At 43.3% G+C, this 18,963-nt stretch overlaps 2 protein-coding genes across 2 annotated transcripts in view; one reads left to right on the top strand and one right to left on the bottom strand.

Moving 5' to 3' along the window:
* The window catches only part of KCNQ1 (potassium voltage-gated channel subfamily Q member 1), a 366,961-nt gene extending 349,828 nt beyond the window's left edge, over positions 1-17,133 (bottom strand). The window contains exon 1 of the mRNA XM_063117169.1: positions 16,972-17,133. Coding sequence (XP_062973239.1) covers positions 16,972-17,132 — 161 coding nt within the window. The 5' untranslated portion in view covers position 17,133. The remainder of the gene's footprint in view (positions 1-16,971) is intronic.
* CDKN1C (cyclin dependent kinase inhibitor 1C) overlaps positions 1-18,963 on the top strand; it is a 471,039-nt gene that overhangs the window by 427,039 nt on the left and 25,037 nt on the right. The window lies entirely within an intron of this gene.

Below are 18,963 nucleotides of genomic sequence, written 5' to 3'. Positions count from 1 at the left end.
TGGGGTTTTGTGAGTTTTAAGTCAGGATATATAGCTTGCCTTTGGGGACCTCTGTCTCACCTACTAGGAGTTGTGTGACACCAGACAGGGGTGACATAGGGTGGTTTCCCCCCAAGCACACAACTGTAGCTCAAGATAGAAGCCAGGTTTTACCCGATTCCTGGCTTGGCCAAGTGTGTCACCCATGACACAGGCTAGTTGCCTGGAGAAAGGATTTATTAGATTCCCGTACTCTCAGATGCAGATCCAGGGAGGGGTGAATTACCCAACTGAATAAAAAGCCCCTAGTTGTCCCAAGCTCTGGTGTCTGCATCATTATTTCATAGCTTCCTTCTCTGTCCGCAAATGTTTGGATTCAATACAGTGCTTATTTACAAATACGAGAAATGAGGCTATAAATAAAGCATGCGTGCAAGTTGTGCCCCAATGTCTTTAGAAGAAAATGATCTACCATGGGAAAAAAATCTTTGATTCATACAAGAAATCATCGCAGCTTGTGCTTATTGCTCCATGCACATGTCTGGAAAAGATATTCCCACATGGTATTTTATACACTTTTTCTAAACATGAGAATCAATACCAACCCCATATGGAAATAAAAGAACTTGTGGAGCTGTCCCGACTGCAGAACCTTGATTAAACATCTCTTGGTGACTTTCCTTTTTTCACTATTGCATATATCTTGCCAATTTATATTAGTGAGGGGGAAATGCAATGGTCTTACAACAGAGAAATGGTCTGGGTTTTATTTATTTTAGGCAGAAGGTAGGATTGGTGTATATCTCATGACTGCAAAATCTGGGTTGACATATTTGCATGATTAATACCTTAAAGGAGCCAATGAAGGTACATACATCTTAATACACATTCTTCTACAAGCAGAGTGAACCTAAACAGCTAGGCCAATTATCTCTACAAACCAGAAACGAGGAAATGAAGGTTCTATAATAGAACTCCCTTGGTGCCCAAACTGGATACTAAAGGAGGGACAGATTTGTGATAAGTATTAGTGTACATTGAAAACTAGAAAACACCAAGCACAGGGGGCAGGGACATGGCTGAGGTAAAACATATATTTTGCATACAGAAGGTTCTAGGTTCGAACTGCCAGTGAAAAGGGTCAGGTAGCAGGAATATGGGAAAGAGTTCTTCTGAGACCCAGGAGAGCTGCTTGCCCATCAGAATAGACAGTACTTTGTTAGATAAACAAAGTTAGTTTAATTATGGTGTATTGAATATTATTGGGTTTATGTTTTATGTTTTATATACATTTTTGTATTTATAATGATATATTTTAATGTTTCTTTGTAAACCGCTTCTGAGATATTTAAGAGATATGCTAAGCAGTACATAAATCTATTAATTAAATAACATCCAAATGCAAATCCTGGTTTTTAAAAACAGTGTTTAAGGAATCATTAATTAAGGTAGATATGTACGTTACTCTCTTGAAAACATCAGTTACTTAAAATAACATCACATTTTAATTACAGATTCACAGTATTCCTCCCCCACCCCACCCCACACAAATCACATCTTTCAAGAACTTGTTCAAACCCTGAGCAGGAGGTGTTTTTTGCTCTTCCTTTGATTTTATTTGTAGTTGTAAACGGGAGAAAAGGGCAAAGGTTTATGTTTGTTTGTGGCAGTTTCACAATCTGCTGACGCTTTAAATATTTTTTCCTCTCCCTCCATGACAGCTATCTGTGTTTCCTTTCATGATAATAAACTTGACATTATGCAATTCAGATCTTAAATTCTACCAGAAAGAAAACAAAGCAGACTAAAACCAGTTGAGAGAGCTGAATGAACTGACACATTTTATGAGCGTAATGGTCAGAATGATCCTATCGGGTGGCAGGCAGGAGTGGAAGGGTGGCTAGGGGCTCATCTACACCAAGCAGGATATTCCACTATGAAAGTGGTATGAAAGCAGTATATAAAAGGCAGGAGCCACAGTACTGCTTTATAGTGGAATTGAAGTGCACTGACAACTATTGGGGCCCATTGTCACATACCAGATACCGGTTTCATACCACTTTCATAGTGGAATATCCTGCTTGGTGTAGATGTGTCATGGGCCCCAACAGTTGTCAGTGCACTTCAGTACCACTATAAAGCAGGAGTGTGGCTTCTGCCTTTTATATACCACTTTCATACTGCTTCCATAGTGGAATATCCTGCTTCGTGTAGATGAGCCCTAGATCTCAAGTCCTGCCAGCTCATGCCAGCCAGAACAGAAGTTGGGGGTGGTTTCGCTGAGCTTTTCAGCCCAGCAGATTGCAGTTTCCCCCCCACTCACAGCAATGAGGGGAAATTAGCTGACATACTCAGATCAGGCCAATCTGGGGGAACAGAACAGCTTTGGATTCAGTGGATCCAAGTCCAGCTCCTCCCCACCCCTTCCTTGCCCCAAAACACATCTTTTGGGGGGCTTTCTGATAGCTAACCAGTAGCAGACGTTTCCAGCCACCAGGGCACAGCAGAGGCCTCCGGTGCAGCATAGCCACACATACATACATGCATGCACACACCATGGGGTAAACAATGCACAATCACATCCCCTTGCAGCCATTGGGAGGTGGGGTGTAGATGGCACTCCTAGATGGCAATGGGAAAATGAGTGACTGATGCAAGGGAAAAAACCATCGTGATAGCAAACTGGAAATAAGGGGACATGAAAAAGACACTTGTGAACAGGATGTAACTTTTTAGAAACCATCCTAGGTTACTAGGTAACAAGGTAACACTTGCATTCCTAGGTAACACTTGCATTCTGCAGTGTTAGAGAAGTTCCCAAGAAAAGCACAATTTTAGCCAAACATATAATTATCACTGCCTCATTTTCCAGTTTAGTCACCTATTTCCAGAGGGTTCTATTTGCCAACATCAGAACCCTGGAATTTTCTGTTAAGGTAAAATCCTGCCCAGCAGGAAAAAATGTCTAGTGATTTTAATGGAACAGAAGTGCAACTCGAGCAAGCATTTCTTTAAAATATCCCACCAAAGGAAGATGTGCCTGTTTTCAAAAGGTTGTTGTGATCTCTTCAGGGGGGAAGTGCCTTTCAATCCTGCCTTGACTTTCCACACCCTTTCTAAAAGCCTTTCTACTGACCATAGTACAGACTTTTATTAGCAACATCTATGATCTTTCTGGTTTGTCAACATTATGAGATCACAATATGTGCAGCCAATGAAAAGAGATTTTCTAAATTTTAGTTAACCCTCTTAAATCTGGTAGTAGCTCTTACAAGTGCATATCAAAACAGGAGCGCCACAAAGCATTGTGTTTCTCTAAAATATAAAAACTGTTCACATTCCTATTTATGGTATTAAGCATGCTTGATATTTTTTTAATCCATAAAAGGAGCTTATTGTTCTAAACATACATACATATATACATACATATATCCCTACATGGCTTGGGACACAATACCTAATGGAACGCCTCTCCCGACATGAACCTGCCCTTACACTGCACTCAACATCTAAGGTCCTCCTCTGAGTGCCTACTTCGAGGGATGCTCGGAGGATGGCAACAAGGGAGAGGGCCTTTTCGGTGGTGGCCCTCCGACTGTGGAATGATCTCCCCAATGAGGCTCACCTGGGACCAACACTGTTATCTTTCAGGCGCCAGGTCAAGACTTTTCTCTTCTCCCAGGCATTTAACAGCATTTAACAACACTAAGTTTGTTTTTTAATGGACCCCAGAACTGTTGTTTTTAAATGGATACTGTTGTTTTTATACTGTTGTTTTTATGTTTTTGATTGTTTTAAACTTTGTATATTTTTACTGTTTACTGTTTTTAACTTTTGTAAACCACCCAGAGAGCTTCGGCTATGGGGCAGTATATAAATGTAATAAATAAATGTAAGAGTTAACTCTGTTTTTCTAGTTAGGAAAGTCCATCAGTAGGGTGCCACACAAAGAGCTCATTAAGAAACAAAAGATACAATTTTTGGCATAGGGAAGTGACAACAAAATACACTTCCAAGTAGAAGTAGTTTTTACAATAGAAAAAAATGTACCTGTTTCCCATTGTTCAAATGGCATGGGTTTTGGAGAAAAGTAGATACAGCTAAAATAATCCAACTCAACATGGCAAAACAAATAAGGTTTATTGTGAGAGGAAAACAGGCCAACTGCTTCACTCCATGAATCATATAGGAAAGAAATTTTAGTACAACCCTGAAATCAAAGATAGATCAATCAGTCTAATTTTGGACATGTCAGTTTCACAAATATTCAGTCATTAATCTGTTATGTCCACTTGACGGATGTGGAATGTGGCAACTTAAAACACACACATTCACATTTAGTTTTGTATGCAACTTTCACACCTTTGTATGCAATTTGAGCTGAGAGCTGCATCACAACATTAAAAGAAATGCACAATCTAAGAATAATCGTGTTCCAATCCACATATTAGTCCAGGAACTGCAAGTTAGGTAAGTTCATTTAAAAATGCAGACCAAACAAAATTATCCTCACCTGTACTTGAAATAAATAAGACTACTCTGTATATTTTGTTAACAAAAGGCAATCACGGGCAGGCCCTGTTTTTTAAAATGAATACAACAGCCAGAATCCAAAGGGCCATTCATGATCTACTGCCTGCACACGTAAAGTTTCGAGCTCCCCTTTCAAGCAGCAGCCCTCTGTAACTATAGAAAGCTAGCAGAGGAGCTCTCCAGAGTTGCCCTGCATGAGTGCAAGAGGTTGCTACTGGAAGGGGAAATATGTGACACCCTTCAGTTCAGAACTGGAGAGTTCAGGGTAGGGTTGGATGGATCTGTCTATTTCCATCCCATGTGCATTTCACATGTGTTGATTCCTAAATCCGTTCCCTTCTGTTCCCAAATCAATCTGCTAATTGTTTTAATCTACACAAAGTTTTGTATTTAAACGTGCTTTTAACATATCTTTTCACTACACGCTTTTATATGTATTTTGGTAAATTGTTTTGAGCTGAAAACTGCATCTCAGAATTCAAGTGAAAAACTGAGAGGACATCATCTGTAACTCAGAGAATGAATGTCCCCAAGTTGGGAACTCTGAACGAATTACAAGCCAAGCCCAAACCTCTCCAAAGTTTTGTTCTCTCCTTAGACATCCCTACTACTCTCCCCTTTCCTTTCTAGGGATGGACATGTCAGTTTCACTTCCACCCACATTCAAAAAAATGTAATTGCAAATTCTTTTCATCCTGTTTACAAACACCTTTGCATATTTTGTTAAATTGTGCTTTTTATACTGTATTTTGTATTTGTGCTTTTAACCTGTTGGTTGTTTTATTATGGTTTTAATTTTTGTGAACCGCCCAGAGAGCTTCGGCTATTGGGTGGTATAAAAATGTAATAAAATAAACAAATAAATAAATTCTTATTAAAAAAATGAACCAAATAAAATTCTCACCAATTTGCACCAGCCCAATTCAATAGGTACAGATATTCTCAGTGCTGGTAGACCACTCTGCAGAGAGCATGAAAGAAAAACTTCACCCCAATATTTGGCAAGACACTATTTAGAACTTTAAGAAATTCAGCCCGGCACTTGACATAAAGATGAGTTTAGAGGGCTTGCATTGCCAATTCAACCCAGAAAGTAAAGTGTTGGACTGGGAGTCGGGAGATCCGGGTTCTAGTCCCCACTCGGCCATGGAAACCCACCGGGTGACTTTGGGCCAGTCACAGACTCCCAACCCAACCTACCTCACAGGGTTGTTGTTGTGATGATAAAATGGAGAGGGGGACGATTCTGTATGCTGCCTTTTATTAAAAAAAAATCATTAGTATCGGTCATGTAGTTAGGATGGAAATTTAGAATATGATGCAATCACCCACACTACATTGAATGCCTCATCATTAGATTAAACACAGTAATCAGAAACTAGGCCTGAATACACCCCTGGCAAAGAGTCGCATACCTCCAAGGTGTTACATAATTAGTGATAAGTTGTGTTAGCTGGGCAGAGGTTTATTTATTTGTTTATTTAAAACATTTGTATCCCACCCTATATCCCTATGATCCCATCCTCAAGCACCACAATCTCAGAAAAGTACTGCCTTGGTTAGATTTAGCCTATGCTGAACCAGCCCTACTGACACAACTGTTTGCTTTGCCCAAGGCCATAGCTAGACCTAAGGTTTATCCCTGGATCATCCAGGGGTCAAACCTGTTCATCTAGGTGACACACAGGGGATCCAGTGCTCAGGCAGGGGCGAACCCTGGATGATCCCAGGAGAAACCTTAGGTCTAGCTGTGGCCCAAGTGTCTTCTGCCCACCCCACAAGAGTCTTCTGCCCCTCTTTTGTCTGTTTTGACCCAGAGCCTTTGTGCTTTTGTTAAAACACTATAAGAACCCTAGACTTCAGCTCTTCAGTGTTGATCCCTGCTGGTCCCATTGGCTCTTGGACCTACATTATTCTGCTGAAACCACTTCTTCTGCATGACAAGCCCAGTTTTCCTGGCTGCCTCTGTTGGCTTTTGCTCCTCCCTGAAATCACTTTAAATCATAGAACTTAGGATTGTGTCCAAGTCTAATAAACCCTCCTTCCCAGAACACACATTCTGGCCACTTGGGTCTCTGCTCTAGAAGCAGCAGCAACCTGCCTGCAGCCTTTCCCAAGGCTTGTTCCTTCACCATAACCACAGGAGGTTCTTCACACACAAGCAGACTTCAGGAAGGATCCAATAGGACCTTGGGGAAAGTATTGTTCAGGCCCTGTTCTATTTCTGGAGATCCTTTCCCTACAAATCGTAGCTTCCCTGTACCTGCTTTCTGATCATGTGTTTATTTATTTATTTATTGCATTTGTATACCGCCCAATAGCCGAAGCACTCTGTGTGAGTGTGTGTGGGAAATTGTTCTATTTTTGGAACCAGCTTTTGGTTGGAAGCTCAGCCATTTTAATCGGTGTGAGTGCTCTGAATTTAGCTGCCCCAAGTGTTAGGGTCTCCCTTTCACCACAGTGACTATGAGTACCGCAGCCAGCCAGCAACAAACCACTGTAATCTCTCTGTCCTTCCCCAATCTTGCAATCCTCCTTCCCCAAGCCTCTATCCTTCTCTTTCTCTCTCCAAGTTAACATTAGGCCTCAATTTGCCTACCCCCAACTTCTGCAATTACTTAGAATCATGGTCTGGCCCATTCACACCCGAACTTATCACACATATCTACAGCTTAATCTTCAGTGTACAGCAGTCCTTGGTTTAGATGCCAAGTGGACCTTTCAGTCACAATTTGAACCTAATGTATGGATCTATACAATACTCATTTTGTGTTCTGCTTTGTATACTTAATACATCTAGGACTTTTTCTCATATATGCTGATTGAATCCATATTGGAATTCATATAAATGCCTTATTATTACAACAAGCTAATTCCCCGTGATTGATCATTTGTACATTTTAATTCTTGTTTAATCAATGATTTATTTATTTTTCACTTTTGGATAGACCTGTGTGTGTCTGCCTGTGCATGTAATTGGGAGAAATCTGCCCAGCAGCACTACAACCAAAGTTCAAAGGCTTCTTATATGGTGTTTCTTGGAACATTTGTATGAACATCTGCGGGGGGCATTGGTTAACAATATGGAGAGGATCATGCTGTGCCTGCCTGCCACATAGCTGCTAAGGATGAGGAGAATGAGAGAAAAAAGAGGTGACAACCCTAATAGACAATCACAATCATGGTTGAATACACAGGGATTCAAATGCAGACTTTTAAGAGGTAAGCAGTCAGAGCTGTCCCGATGGATGGATGAATCTGTCACTTTCACTTTCTCCTACATTCAAATTTTAAAAACCTATTTTTAAAAAAATATATACATATATAACTTTTGTAAACTGTTTATGAAGAAATTTGTGAATTTTGTTATTGTCCAAAAAACAACACCACCACCAAAATGAATGGGACTGTCACCCAACCTTACTTCTTTCTTCACTATAATTTACCTGCAGTGGTGACAGTTAGAAGGGCTGTGGCTGTAGCCATCACTTGGCACTAGAACACTGTACCAAGACTTGAGGAAAGGTTGTTTTCCAGGGTTTCCAGTGTCCTTAACTAAGCCTGGGAAACTCAAAACTAAAGCATCAGTCCTCCTTGTTGCCACGGACAGGTAAGCTTCAGCAGGAAAAATCAGAGGAACAGCAGGGGGCTCACAAGGGAGTTGGTGGTGGGGAACCTTCCAGGCCTTCTCATGCCCCTGAAGTGGCTTGAAATTGGCCAATGTTTAAAATGAGCTAATTTGAGTCCAATCTGAATGGAACTAAAATTAGCTCATTTTAGGTGTCCATCCCAAATCAAACCTAGGGAAACTCACTCACTCATCACTAGGGAATAACAGGCATCCCACTTCCCACCCCAGCCCTGCTTGTGTAGAAATATGGCCACAATCCTGTCAAAAGTTAAACACTTTTCAATCTAGCTGATTTCAATGGGAGAGTCAAGTGTATTCTTAGTTCTCTTCCACTGAAATCAACTGGACTTTCAAGGGCTTAACTCTGACTGCATTGTGCCTAATTATTTAACAACTTTACTCCAGGACTTTTAAATGACTAGGCACATCTACCTCTTAAGGGAACAACTTACCCTATCTTCACAATATCTCCAGTATTGTGAACTGAGCTTAGTATTTACTTTAGCAAACTTCCTTGGAATTAAGTACATTAGGAGTTCAAAGCACTGCCACACGTACATAGCACTTTCTCCTACTTCAGTTTGCTCCAAGGGACCCCCAGTCTTGGAGGAGCTTGTCAGTGATACTGGGGCTGATGAAAAGGTGGATTCCTGCATTGAGCAGGGGTTGGACTTGATGGCCTTACAGTCCCCTTCCAACTCTACTATTCTATGATTCTATGAAAAGCCCACAGGCTAATGAAAAGCCCACAGGTGCCTGGCACTTTGGATCTCAGACTGTATTTAACTCAGGGTTAAACAATGAGGTCTATTTAACTGCAAGGTTTATATATCGTATTATAAACACTCGTTGAGTGAAATAAAAAAGTACTGTCTCATTTCCTGTATTGAGTCTAGCAGAATTTCCTTTCCAGAACTCAAAAGCATCTTACCCCATCTTCAACATGGGATTGATTATTAGCATTTTCCCTGCCACTGTAAAACCAAAAAGTAAGGTATTAGCATTCATTAACCTGAACTTTTTGGAACATTCACTGTAGAATAGTGCCACTGAGACTGGCCAAGAACCAAGTGGTTTGAACATTGCAGCTACTGCTTGAGAGATTTTATATAAGGCGGCCTTATAATTAGACTGGCCCTGATTCTAGTTGCAAAGAAACAAGAATACAATAACTGGCCCCTTAAAATGTTAAATAACCTGTTTGGTATTAAACCAAACCATGCAAATAATCCTCTATTATGTAGTAGAATGATTTAATGACACTTTGGCATCAACCTTGCAATCAGTCATTGAATCATTTTTGACCTAATTAGACAAGACTCACACGCAGTGTACTCCCAGTTGATCTTATTTCCTGAATACAACATATTATTATAAGCCTTTTTTAGCCTCTCCATTACAACACATTAATTTTTCATGCAAACATTTGTAAGCTGCTACTTAACAACAGAACCTGTCCACCATTGTGGTACTGTTCAGGTGTTTCTCCATGTTCAATTTTATTGCTGTTATTATATTTCATTTGTCTTCTGCCCTGGGATGCCTTGTGGTTGAAGGATAGTTAATACATTTAATAAATAAATGATATAAACCAGGGGTAGGTAGGCAACCTCATGCTCTCCAGATGTTTTGGAATGCAATTCCCACAAACCCCAGCCAGCATGGCCAATGCTCAGGAATTATGGAAGCTGTAGTACAATACATTGGAGGGGACCACGTTACCTACCCAAATATAGACATTGCATCCAATTCAGCATCTAACAGCCAGAGTTGAACAGAACCAGCAGCTTCTAAAGCATTCCCTCTCTTTTAACAGAAGTTACATGTGGTCCCACAGACAGAGCTCTAGGTAGGAATCAGAGAGATCCAGGTCTAAAATGCAGCTCAGCCCTAGACCCTTCAGGTTACTCTCACCGTTTCAGATGCTCATGTGTGGTTTATCTCAAAGTGTTGTCATGAGGATGAATGAGTGTGTGAAATAATGTTACTCAAGTTCTAAATCTAAACAAACAAAGAAGTGAGGTGAACAGTATAAGGCATGATTAAGCCTGTATTGTTACATCACTCATCATTTTGAGCTACTCTGCTCCTGGACCACTTGAAAGGAAGCCTAGCAACAGGAGACTGCCTGTTTTAAATGATGCCTTAAAAGCCAGATCTGTATTAAACAAACTTTATATGGGACCTTGAACCTTCCCCTGTACAGAGAAGAATGCAGTCTTTCTCCATTAAAATCAATGGCAAGTTGTTATTGTCTTCAGTATGAAGTAGATTGGTAATTGTACCTCTACGTAGATCCTAATTATTTCAACATTACTTGTTTCTACATAAAGGATATAGCCCAGAGAAATTCAAGAGTACTTAAGTCGTATTGAAACTAGTGGAGCTAAATTACATTTAAGTTTCTCTGGATGATTAGTACCGGAGACTGAAGTTTGAATCATAGGAATGATTAGGACTGCGGCCTATATATACTTCAAACTGGGCCTCAGATTTTTGTGCCCATGTGTAAAGTTTACATGCTTACAAGGCTGTTCATACAGTTTGACAAGTCTGAAATTATATTTTATTGTGTTTTTATTTACTTATTACATTTCTATACTGCCCAGTAGCTGTAGATGATAACTACTACTACTACAACATACATTAGCTGTACCTTAAGGCAGCCCTTTGAGGTAGGCCAATATTGTTTTTGTTGGCAACATTTGAACTATGGTCCTCCCAACTCCCACTCTCAGAGCTAGAGCACATGTAACACAGGAAATCCATGACTGGATCGCCCAATGTATCTTTGGCTTCAACAGAGCTCGCAGGGGGCTACAAATTTGATTAGATCAGTGGCACTGGAGAAGAGCCACTGTTAACCTTTCCTTTGCTGGGGCTGTTTCCTGCATCTAAATCACACGTACACACACCGCCACCACGGGGGAGGGGAAAGAATACAGATAAAGTGGGTTCGAGCCAGCATTTCTGCCTGTCAGTGATAGTGTTCCTTAAGTAAGGTTCTGTTCAGAATGCTCCTGCCAGTGGAAAAGGAGGAATCAATTTCCACCAATTCCGTAAACCACCCAGAGAGCTTCAGCTATGGGGGGCGGGGGTATATAAATGTAATAAATAAATAAATAAATTCATCCCTTCCCTGCAGTTCCCAGTTCCTGGTCCACCACTGTTCCAGAGGGTCCCCCAAACTTCCAAGCCAGATTTTTTAGGGGGCTGCAATGGACTCCTCCTCTGTTCTATCATCAAGATTCCTCTGCTGGGTCAGAAGCCTTCCACAAACAGAAGGAGCCCTTCCATTCATGCGGGGCGGAAAGGGAAGTTCTGGGTCCAACTCAGTATTTCTATCTATTTTTTCTTCTTCTTCTTCTTCGCAGGACTAACAACAGGTTCAAAGGGGGATTTAGACTAGAAAAACAGCATGGATTATGCACCCCCTTCCCCAGAGCCACTGCTCAAATTTGGAGCACACCTGCACCTGTTTTAAAGTAAAAAATAACCATTGAGAGAACTTTGATCATATCTCTCATGTTAAATATGGCTTAATCCTTGGCTACAATGTCACACCTAGACTTAGCGTGCTCAGTGAACATGGAATGGTGTGGGGGAAACCAGTAGGAGGGAGGAAGGGGTGGCTGGAATCCTGAACAGCAGGACATTTTATTGAAGGTCCCATCTGTTTAAATATATGAGACATTTGGGCTGCACATGTGTTTAGGATGCAAACCTATTAAAAACGTCTGCTTAGCCCGTTACTGATTTAAAATTTACTTTAGTTGGTCACTCATGCAACCCTGACCTAAAACTTTATTCTAATACAGTATTTTTCATGTTCTACAGATCTGTCAGACCGCACCACTACTGAGAAACAAAAGCCACATTGTTTATACACAGATACAAAAAAAGAGGGAAACATAGAAGCATACAATCCCCCCACAAGTCTACTTTATAATCTGATGTTCCCATTAATAAGGATTTAATCAGGCTCTTTAAAGTTTAAAATGTTGAAGGAAGCTTTGTTCTTTAGTTAAGGAGGAACACACTCACAGTGAAGTTAGTTATTTGTCTTGCACACTTTTGGAGCACGTTCTGAGCAGGAAGATCATATTAATTCAGTGCATCCAGGTCCTAAAAGCTGCCTGGACCCACATTCATCCTGCATTGATCCCTCAGGAGTTCACAGGAAAGATGAGTGGGAAAGGACCATCACTCAGGAGGGACAATTGCCCAGTTAAAAGGATTAGGTAGCAAAGGATGTAAAGGATCCCAACCTGACCTAAGACCCTGGAGCGCCACTGCCAGTTAAAGCAGGCAATACTGGGCAAATAGTCTGTCCTGGTCTAAGACAGCTTCCGCTGCCTTTGAGTTCAGCATATGTGATGCAATCCATACCACGGCTATGGAAAAACTGATGTAACATGCTGCCTTTGGTTTTTCTGGTTCACCAGGTTCTCCAGATATACAAATGACACCTGCTGAAATTCCCTTTTCTATGCAACTGTTAGAGATACAGGAGCCCTGTCCTCCTTTTCATATGGTCACCCTAAGAATGCAAGAAGTTCACATGTGGAGATATGTTTACACGATACTTCCAAATAAAAATATTTAGAAGAAAATGTGTAGTGTGGTCTTGTTCAGGGTGCCAGCCTGCCAGCCATGCCCTGTTCCAGTATACTCCATTCTCCACTCCTTCCCTGTTTCCCTCCTCCCCACCAACCTCCCGTTAGCATGGTCCATCTTCATTGGCTTTTGGTGTTCTCCCTGTTAGTTCGGCAAACTCTGCTTTTTCCCAGAGCCTGCTGATATGTCCTCTTGAGCGTGAATGCTGCTGTTTGGGCTATATAAGGTTCAGTACTTGGTGAATGAGTTCACTATTAGTATATAGGATTGATGTTGCTGGAGTTGTTCTTTAAACTATCTTTGAAAACACAAACTTTCACACATAACTTCTAAATAAGATTTCGTTATTAAGGACCCCACCTGTAGACAACATTAAATTGTTCCCCACAGCTCAGACATTTTTTCTTACTATGATACTACAAGCCTTTCTTCCCCCCCCCCCAATCATTTGCAGTGGCATGGAAAAGACCTGTGTCACACAGCGAGTCACGCCACAGCATAGTGTGCTACACAGAACCATATACAGCAACCTCTAAATGGTGGCCAGTATGAAATAAGAAATATCTGAAACAATTTTCTTAAATGTCAATTTCTTGCATCATATACAAGATTCCACCTTGAAATGTAGCTCAGATTAGGCAAATATAACAAACCTACATCCTGGGGTCATTCATTGTATGTTGCTAATTGGTATCGTGATTACTTTTTAAAAAAGCCATGATTCAGAAAACCTTTGCTAGACTTGAAACCAGTGTTATTTAAACATACCAACATGAGGAAATAAATTATTTGTGCCAACTTCAAGAGGAATGCCAAAGGCAGCTAATGCCATGCTGCATGCCAGTATATACTGATGTTTTCATTTTCCTGGTTTGTGTATAATCTTGTATTAAGAATAAAGCTCTTTCAGTATGCCTATAAGACTACATGTTCCCAATGCTTTTAATCCTGGCAAACAAAAAAGACAAGAGGCAGGTATGCATCCAGCTAGTGTATATGCCAATTCGGTTTAAATGATGTTTTAAAAAATGGATCCCATCAAGATCCATTTTAGCTATCAAAAGAAACAAAATTCAATCAAGTTTGGAATTAGGGAAAAGATCCTCCTTCACTTCTCTTTCTCTCATATGCCAGGCCATATTCCAATAACCTATACTTCAACCATTAAAAAAACTAACATACCCACTTGGATGTATCATTACTCAGTGGAACTTGCTTCCAAGTAACTGTGTTTTTTGGATGACTATATTACACCCCAATCTTAAATACACTCCACAGAAATGTATTTCATCCATTTCAATGGAACTTATTATTATTATTAATTACATTAATATACCATCCTGTATCCGAAGCTGTCTGGGCGGTTTACAAACCTATGCCCATATAAATTTTCTTAGGTTTATGGCTATATAAGGACTAAGGAAGAACAAATATTTGAAGATAGGTTTATTGAAAGATAAGGTTTTTTATTTTCTGGAGTGATACATTTAATTGTAATGTCCGTCTGTATTCTTTGTTTTCTATTATCTGAACTTCAGTTGAAGGATATTGTGAATTGGATGATGCATGTGAAAGTTCTTAGGATGGAGGGAGCAATTCTATGGCCTCTAGACAGTGTCTGGGGGGGAACATAGGATATTTCGGCTTCCTGAGTCTATCAGAGACAGCACTCTGATCCAGGAGTCCAAGCTCTCCGCTCCTCCCCCTCACAGCTGGCATGGGGAGAACTGCACCTGCTGCCTCTCCCACCCGTGGGGAGGAAGGAAAGGGGTTGGGGAGGGGAGGGGAGGGGATTGGGCAGGCAGGCTTACTAAGAATCATCCAGCCTCCTTTCCTCTCTCTCCACAGAGCCCCAGTAAGATGAGCGAAAATGCCCATCTAGGAAAAATGAAGAGCACTAGGAGCACAGAGGCAAAGACCGCCCCTGGACTACTCCCGCTTTGCATAGGACGCCCATCAACCTCTGAGTTCAGAAGCTGATGGGCATCTCGATAGCATTACACCCTAATGGCACAATCCTATACATGTTCATATAGAAAAAGGTCCTACAGCTCTCAGCATGCCACAGCAAGGATGCTAGGAGTTGTACGACTCCTGCCCCCACCCGTCTAATTGTGCGCAGGATTGTGCCCTATTTCATTTCGTTTTTAATGTGTGAGCTACCATGCACATACAATTTGTTCTAAAGTTGGTTGATTGTTGTATCTTTCTGCTTCTTCTCGCTTAACTTAGTTGCTATCAGAGGAGCAAGTTACTAGTCCATGTCATTACGTTAACATCAGAGCCTAAGGGCAGGGCTATGCTGGCTACAGTACTGAAGCTCACAAATAGCTGTTCTTCAAACATCACTTTCAGGCAACTATCTGTTAGCACCTGTTGATTCATTATTCAGAGATAGGGCCTAGCTACACAATGCATGCAAACACATGTTAACAACAGCTCAATGCTTCTCACTGTCCACTTCTCTGCTCAAACTGCCCCTCCCCCCATATCACTTCCTTCCCCATGGGGTTCTAGATGCGCATTTGGCAAGGCAAAGACATGTTTAGAAATCTTCAGGAAGGGAAGGGGATTGGAATGAAGTGGTGGATGAGGAAAGGGTTAAGCACCTCCTCCTCCACTCCAATTCCCTCTCCACCCTGCAGGTTTCCAAACAGGTATTTGTCTCTCCAAATGTGCATTCTGAACCCTATTGGGACAGAAGGGGGAGTGTAATTTGGAGCAAAGCTGTGGTGGATTGTGTGGGGGGGGGGAGGGTTAAGCACCATTTCTTCACTTCTTCACTTTAATGCCCCCCACCCCCATGAAGCTGCTTTTCCCTAGAAAAAATGGCAAACTTTTCTTTCAGGTGGTTGTTCGCAACATGTAGGTAGGCACTGAATAATGAATCAACAGGTGCTGGCAGATGGTTGGTTTAAAGTACTCTCTTGTGAAAAACTATTTATGGGCTCTGGTGCTGTAGCCAGCATAAGATGTTCTCAGCACACAATGCCTTGCTTTGCTAAACATATCATGAATGAATGGAACACACACAGAGAAGTTAGAGCACAGCTCATCAAGTGGAGACAGAATGGATGTACATGGACCGTTAGCACAAAGCCCACAGTGGTACTTTCACCATGCATAATGGGCATCGCACATTTAAAGCAGACATTCTCTGGAATCTCCATCCACTGGAACTGTGGGGTGGGTGGGGAGGTTTCCCATGGCATATACTAGCGTTATTAGTGGAAATAACCCCTCTGCATATGCACCTGTATATGAGGTGGGAAACACCTTGCCTACTTAAAAAAAATGGTCTTCTCTATGGCAAAATGAATCTAGATAACTGAATGAGGGGCAGCTGTGTTACTCTCTTGCAGCAAAAAGTATTGCGGCACCTTAAAGATGATCAAATGCAAAACATTTAAAAACTAACAAATTCTAAATGTTCATGTCCACGGAAGCTTATGCCATAACAAATGTGTCCCTTTTTACAGTGCCACAAGACTCTTTGTAGGTCATTAAAAGTTGCACATTCACAGCACATGTGTTCATGCTGAAATCCTATGAGCCCTTTCCTGGAAATAAGTCCCACTTAACCCAGTGGGACCTTCTCCCAAGCAAACATGCAAAGGGTTGGGCTGTCAATTATCTTCTGTGCATGTTCAGTGGACATAGGGCAAGAGTTATTTTGGAAGGCCGCTAAGGCAGGAGGCATTGGACACAGGCCTCATACGCAGCTGATTAATTTAGGGGCATGGGAAGGAACCCCAACCACCGCTGCCTCATTCCCACAAGGATGCGACTCTAAGCAGGCTGCAATCCTAAGCATCGTTACTAGGCAAGGCCGGCCCGCTTAAACTCAAGGGGGCTCCCTTCTGAGTAAAGGCGCATATAGGACGGGGCTGTCACTCGGTGGGGTGGGGTGGGGTGCTCTAGGCGGCACACGAGCCGCCTGCGCACTGCTCGAGCGTGAGCAGGATCCCTCCGGCGTCCTCCTCGCGGGCCAGTTCTGCTCCCACCGCCCCCTCCCTCCCGCCTTTTCTTGAGCGTCTCCTCTCCCCTTACAGATACGGACTGCCCCGGCCTTCCGCTCCTCTTTCCCACTTGACTCCCGGGGGCTGCCGGGCCGTCAGGGAAAGGGAAGGGGACGTTAGAGGTCAGTGGCAGGAAGGCGGCGGCCGGCGAGGGAGCGGAGGAGAGCCCAGGGTGAGGGCTTGGAGACTCACACAGTGAAGTGGTAGACGAAGCACTTCCAGCCGGTGGGTCGCTCCAAGAAGTTGTAGACTCTGCCTTGGATGTGGCTGCGGCTCAGCAAGGGTCTGCGGACGCTGTAGATGGAGACGCGCGGGTCCAAGTTGATGGAGGGGCGCGGGTAGTCGGCGCTCATCACCACCGTCGCCTCGGCCGCGTCGCCGTAGCACGCCGGCGAGCGAGACGCGCTGCCGGTGCCCAGGGGTCCCGTCGGCGCGGAGAGGGAGAAAGGCGCGTAATGCGCGTTGGGGGCGTTCTCGGCGAGCTCCAGGGCGGAGGGCTTCATGCTGCCCTTCCTGGACACGACGGACAGCCGTCCCAAGCTAAACGGTTTCCTCTCCGTCTTTGGGGAGGAAGACGACATCGTCCCGCGAAGAGGAGCCGGGTGGGTGTGAGGGGGTGGGCGGCTGGGGACTGGTGGGACCCGAAGCAGGCCGAGAGAGAGACACAGCAAGGCGGGCGGGCGGGCGTGGGGGGGGGGTAGAATGCCGCGCGCCCCCAGGAGGCGGGAGACGGAGGCAGACAGGCACGGCTGGAGAGTGTCACACAACACACTCCGAAGCCTGGCTCGCTCAGCTCCCCGAGAGTTTTCCTTGGCCCTGCCCACTCAAGGGGAGGGCTCCTCCTCGGGGAAGGAGCCTGGGCGCTGCGTTGGGAACCGCCGGGGAAACTTGCCAGTTCCCCGCCCCGCTGGCGAGGCTTCACGCTTTTCCCGGCCGGGAGACAAGCAGAAATTCAACAGGTGCAGTTGCATTTCTCATCATCTTGGCCTGAAATCTGGTAGGCGCTGCACAATGGACTAGATCCTGGCGGCAGCAGGCGTTCAGTCTAAATCAAAACTATTTTGTATTTAGTTGCATTTTATCCTCGCAGCAACCCTGTAAGGTTGGGTTAGTGTTTTCTCAAAGGCTAAACAGGGAGTTTTGCGGAGGAAGGGGCTTGAATATGCCCCCCCCCAGCTAATCCCAGCAGCGTCCCAATTACAGCGGGGGCGAGGTAGAGAGGGCCTGATCCTTTTACCTATTGTGTGTGAATGATTTTTGTTTTAAGAGGAGTCCCGTGGGCACATGATTTGGCTAAAACTGGGTCGGGAGGAATCAGTGTTGAGGTGGGTGAATTTTATTAAGGGCGCCCTCCTTTCCCTCCCTTAATACAAGTGCAAGACACTAGCAGTGCAAGGAAGGTGTGCAGTGATGAAAAGCTTAAGAGAACCTTCCACAACTTGATGCTCTCCAGATGTTTTGGACTACAGCTCTGATGGCTGGGGATGATGGCAGTTGTAGTCCAAGGGCAGTACACAATGTTACTCCTATGTAGAGTAGACTCATTGAAAGGAATGGAACTTGTTAATCATAACTAACTTAAGCTTCATTCATTGCAATGGGTCTACTCTACATAGGACTAACTTTGGACCCTACTTCAACAATCTGGAGGGAAGCAGTTTGGGGAAGGCTGGCATACCTGCCCTCTTGCATTTTTCCATGTTGACTACCCCCTCCCCAAATACAGCCATTCAACATGCAGGAGTCCTTAAAACAACAACATATAGGATGCTTCTGAGCATCCCTGGAAAGACGCCTTCAGCGTGAGAGGCAGTGTAGCAAGCAGCATAAAGCAAGCAAGACATGAAACAGGAAATCCCCGGTTTAAATCTCATCTCTGCCACAAACCCACTTGTGCTGCAACCCTGCACACACTTGCCTGGAAGTAAGTCCCATGGAACTGAGTGGACCTGTATAGTCTTGCACTGCAGGAGGCATTAGACATGCTGCTATCTTCCAGTCTGAGTGCACCCCCTCTCCAATGTGAGGATAATAACACTGACCACTACCACCACCCCTTCCATCAGCATTCCCCACCCTATTGGTCTTGTTGACTGGAAATGATGGGAGTTGCTCTCCAGCATATCTGGAAGGCATCAGGTTAAGGAAGTCTGCTTTACATGGTTGTGATGATTCCTGAGATAA

Source organism: Elgaria multicarinata, chromosome 2 (assembly GCF_023053635.1).
Source record: "Elgaria multicarinata webbii isolate HBS135686 ecotype San Diego chromosome 2, rElgMul1.1.pri, whole genome shotgun sequence".
In the NCBI taxonomy this organism is placed as follows: Eukaryota; Metazoa; Chordata; class Lepidosauria; order Squamata; family Anguidae; genus Elgaria; species Elgaria multicarinata.
This window is presented reverse-complemented; position numbering and strand designations above follow the sequence as displayed.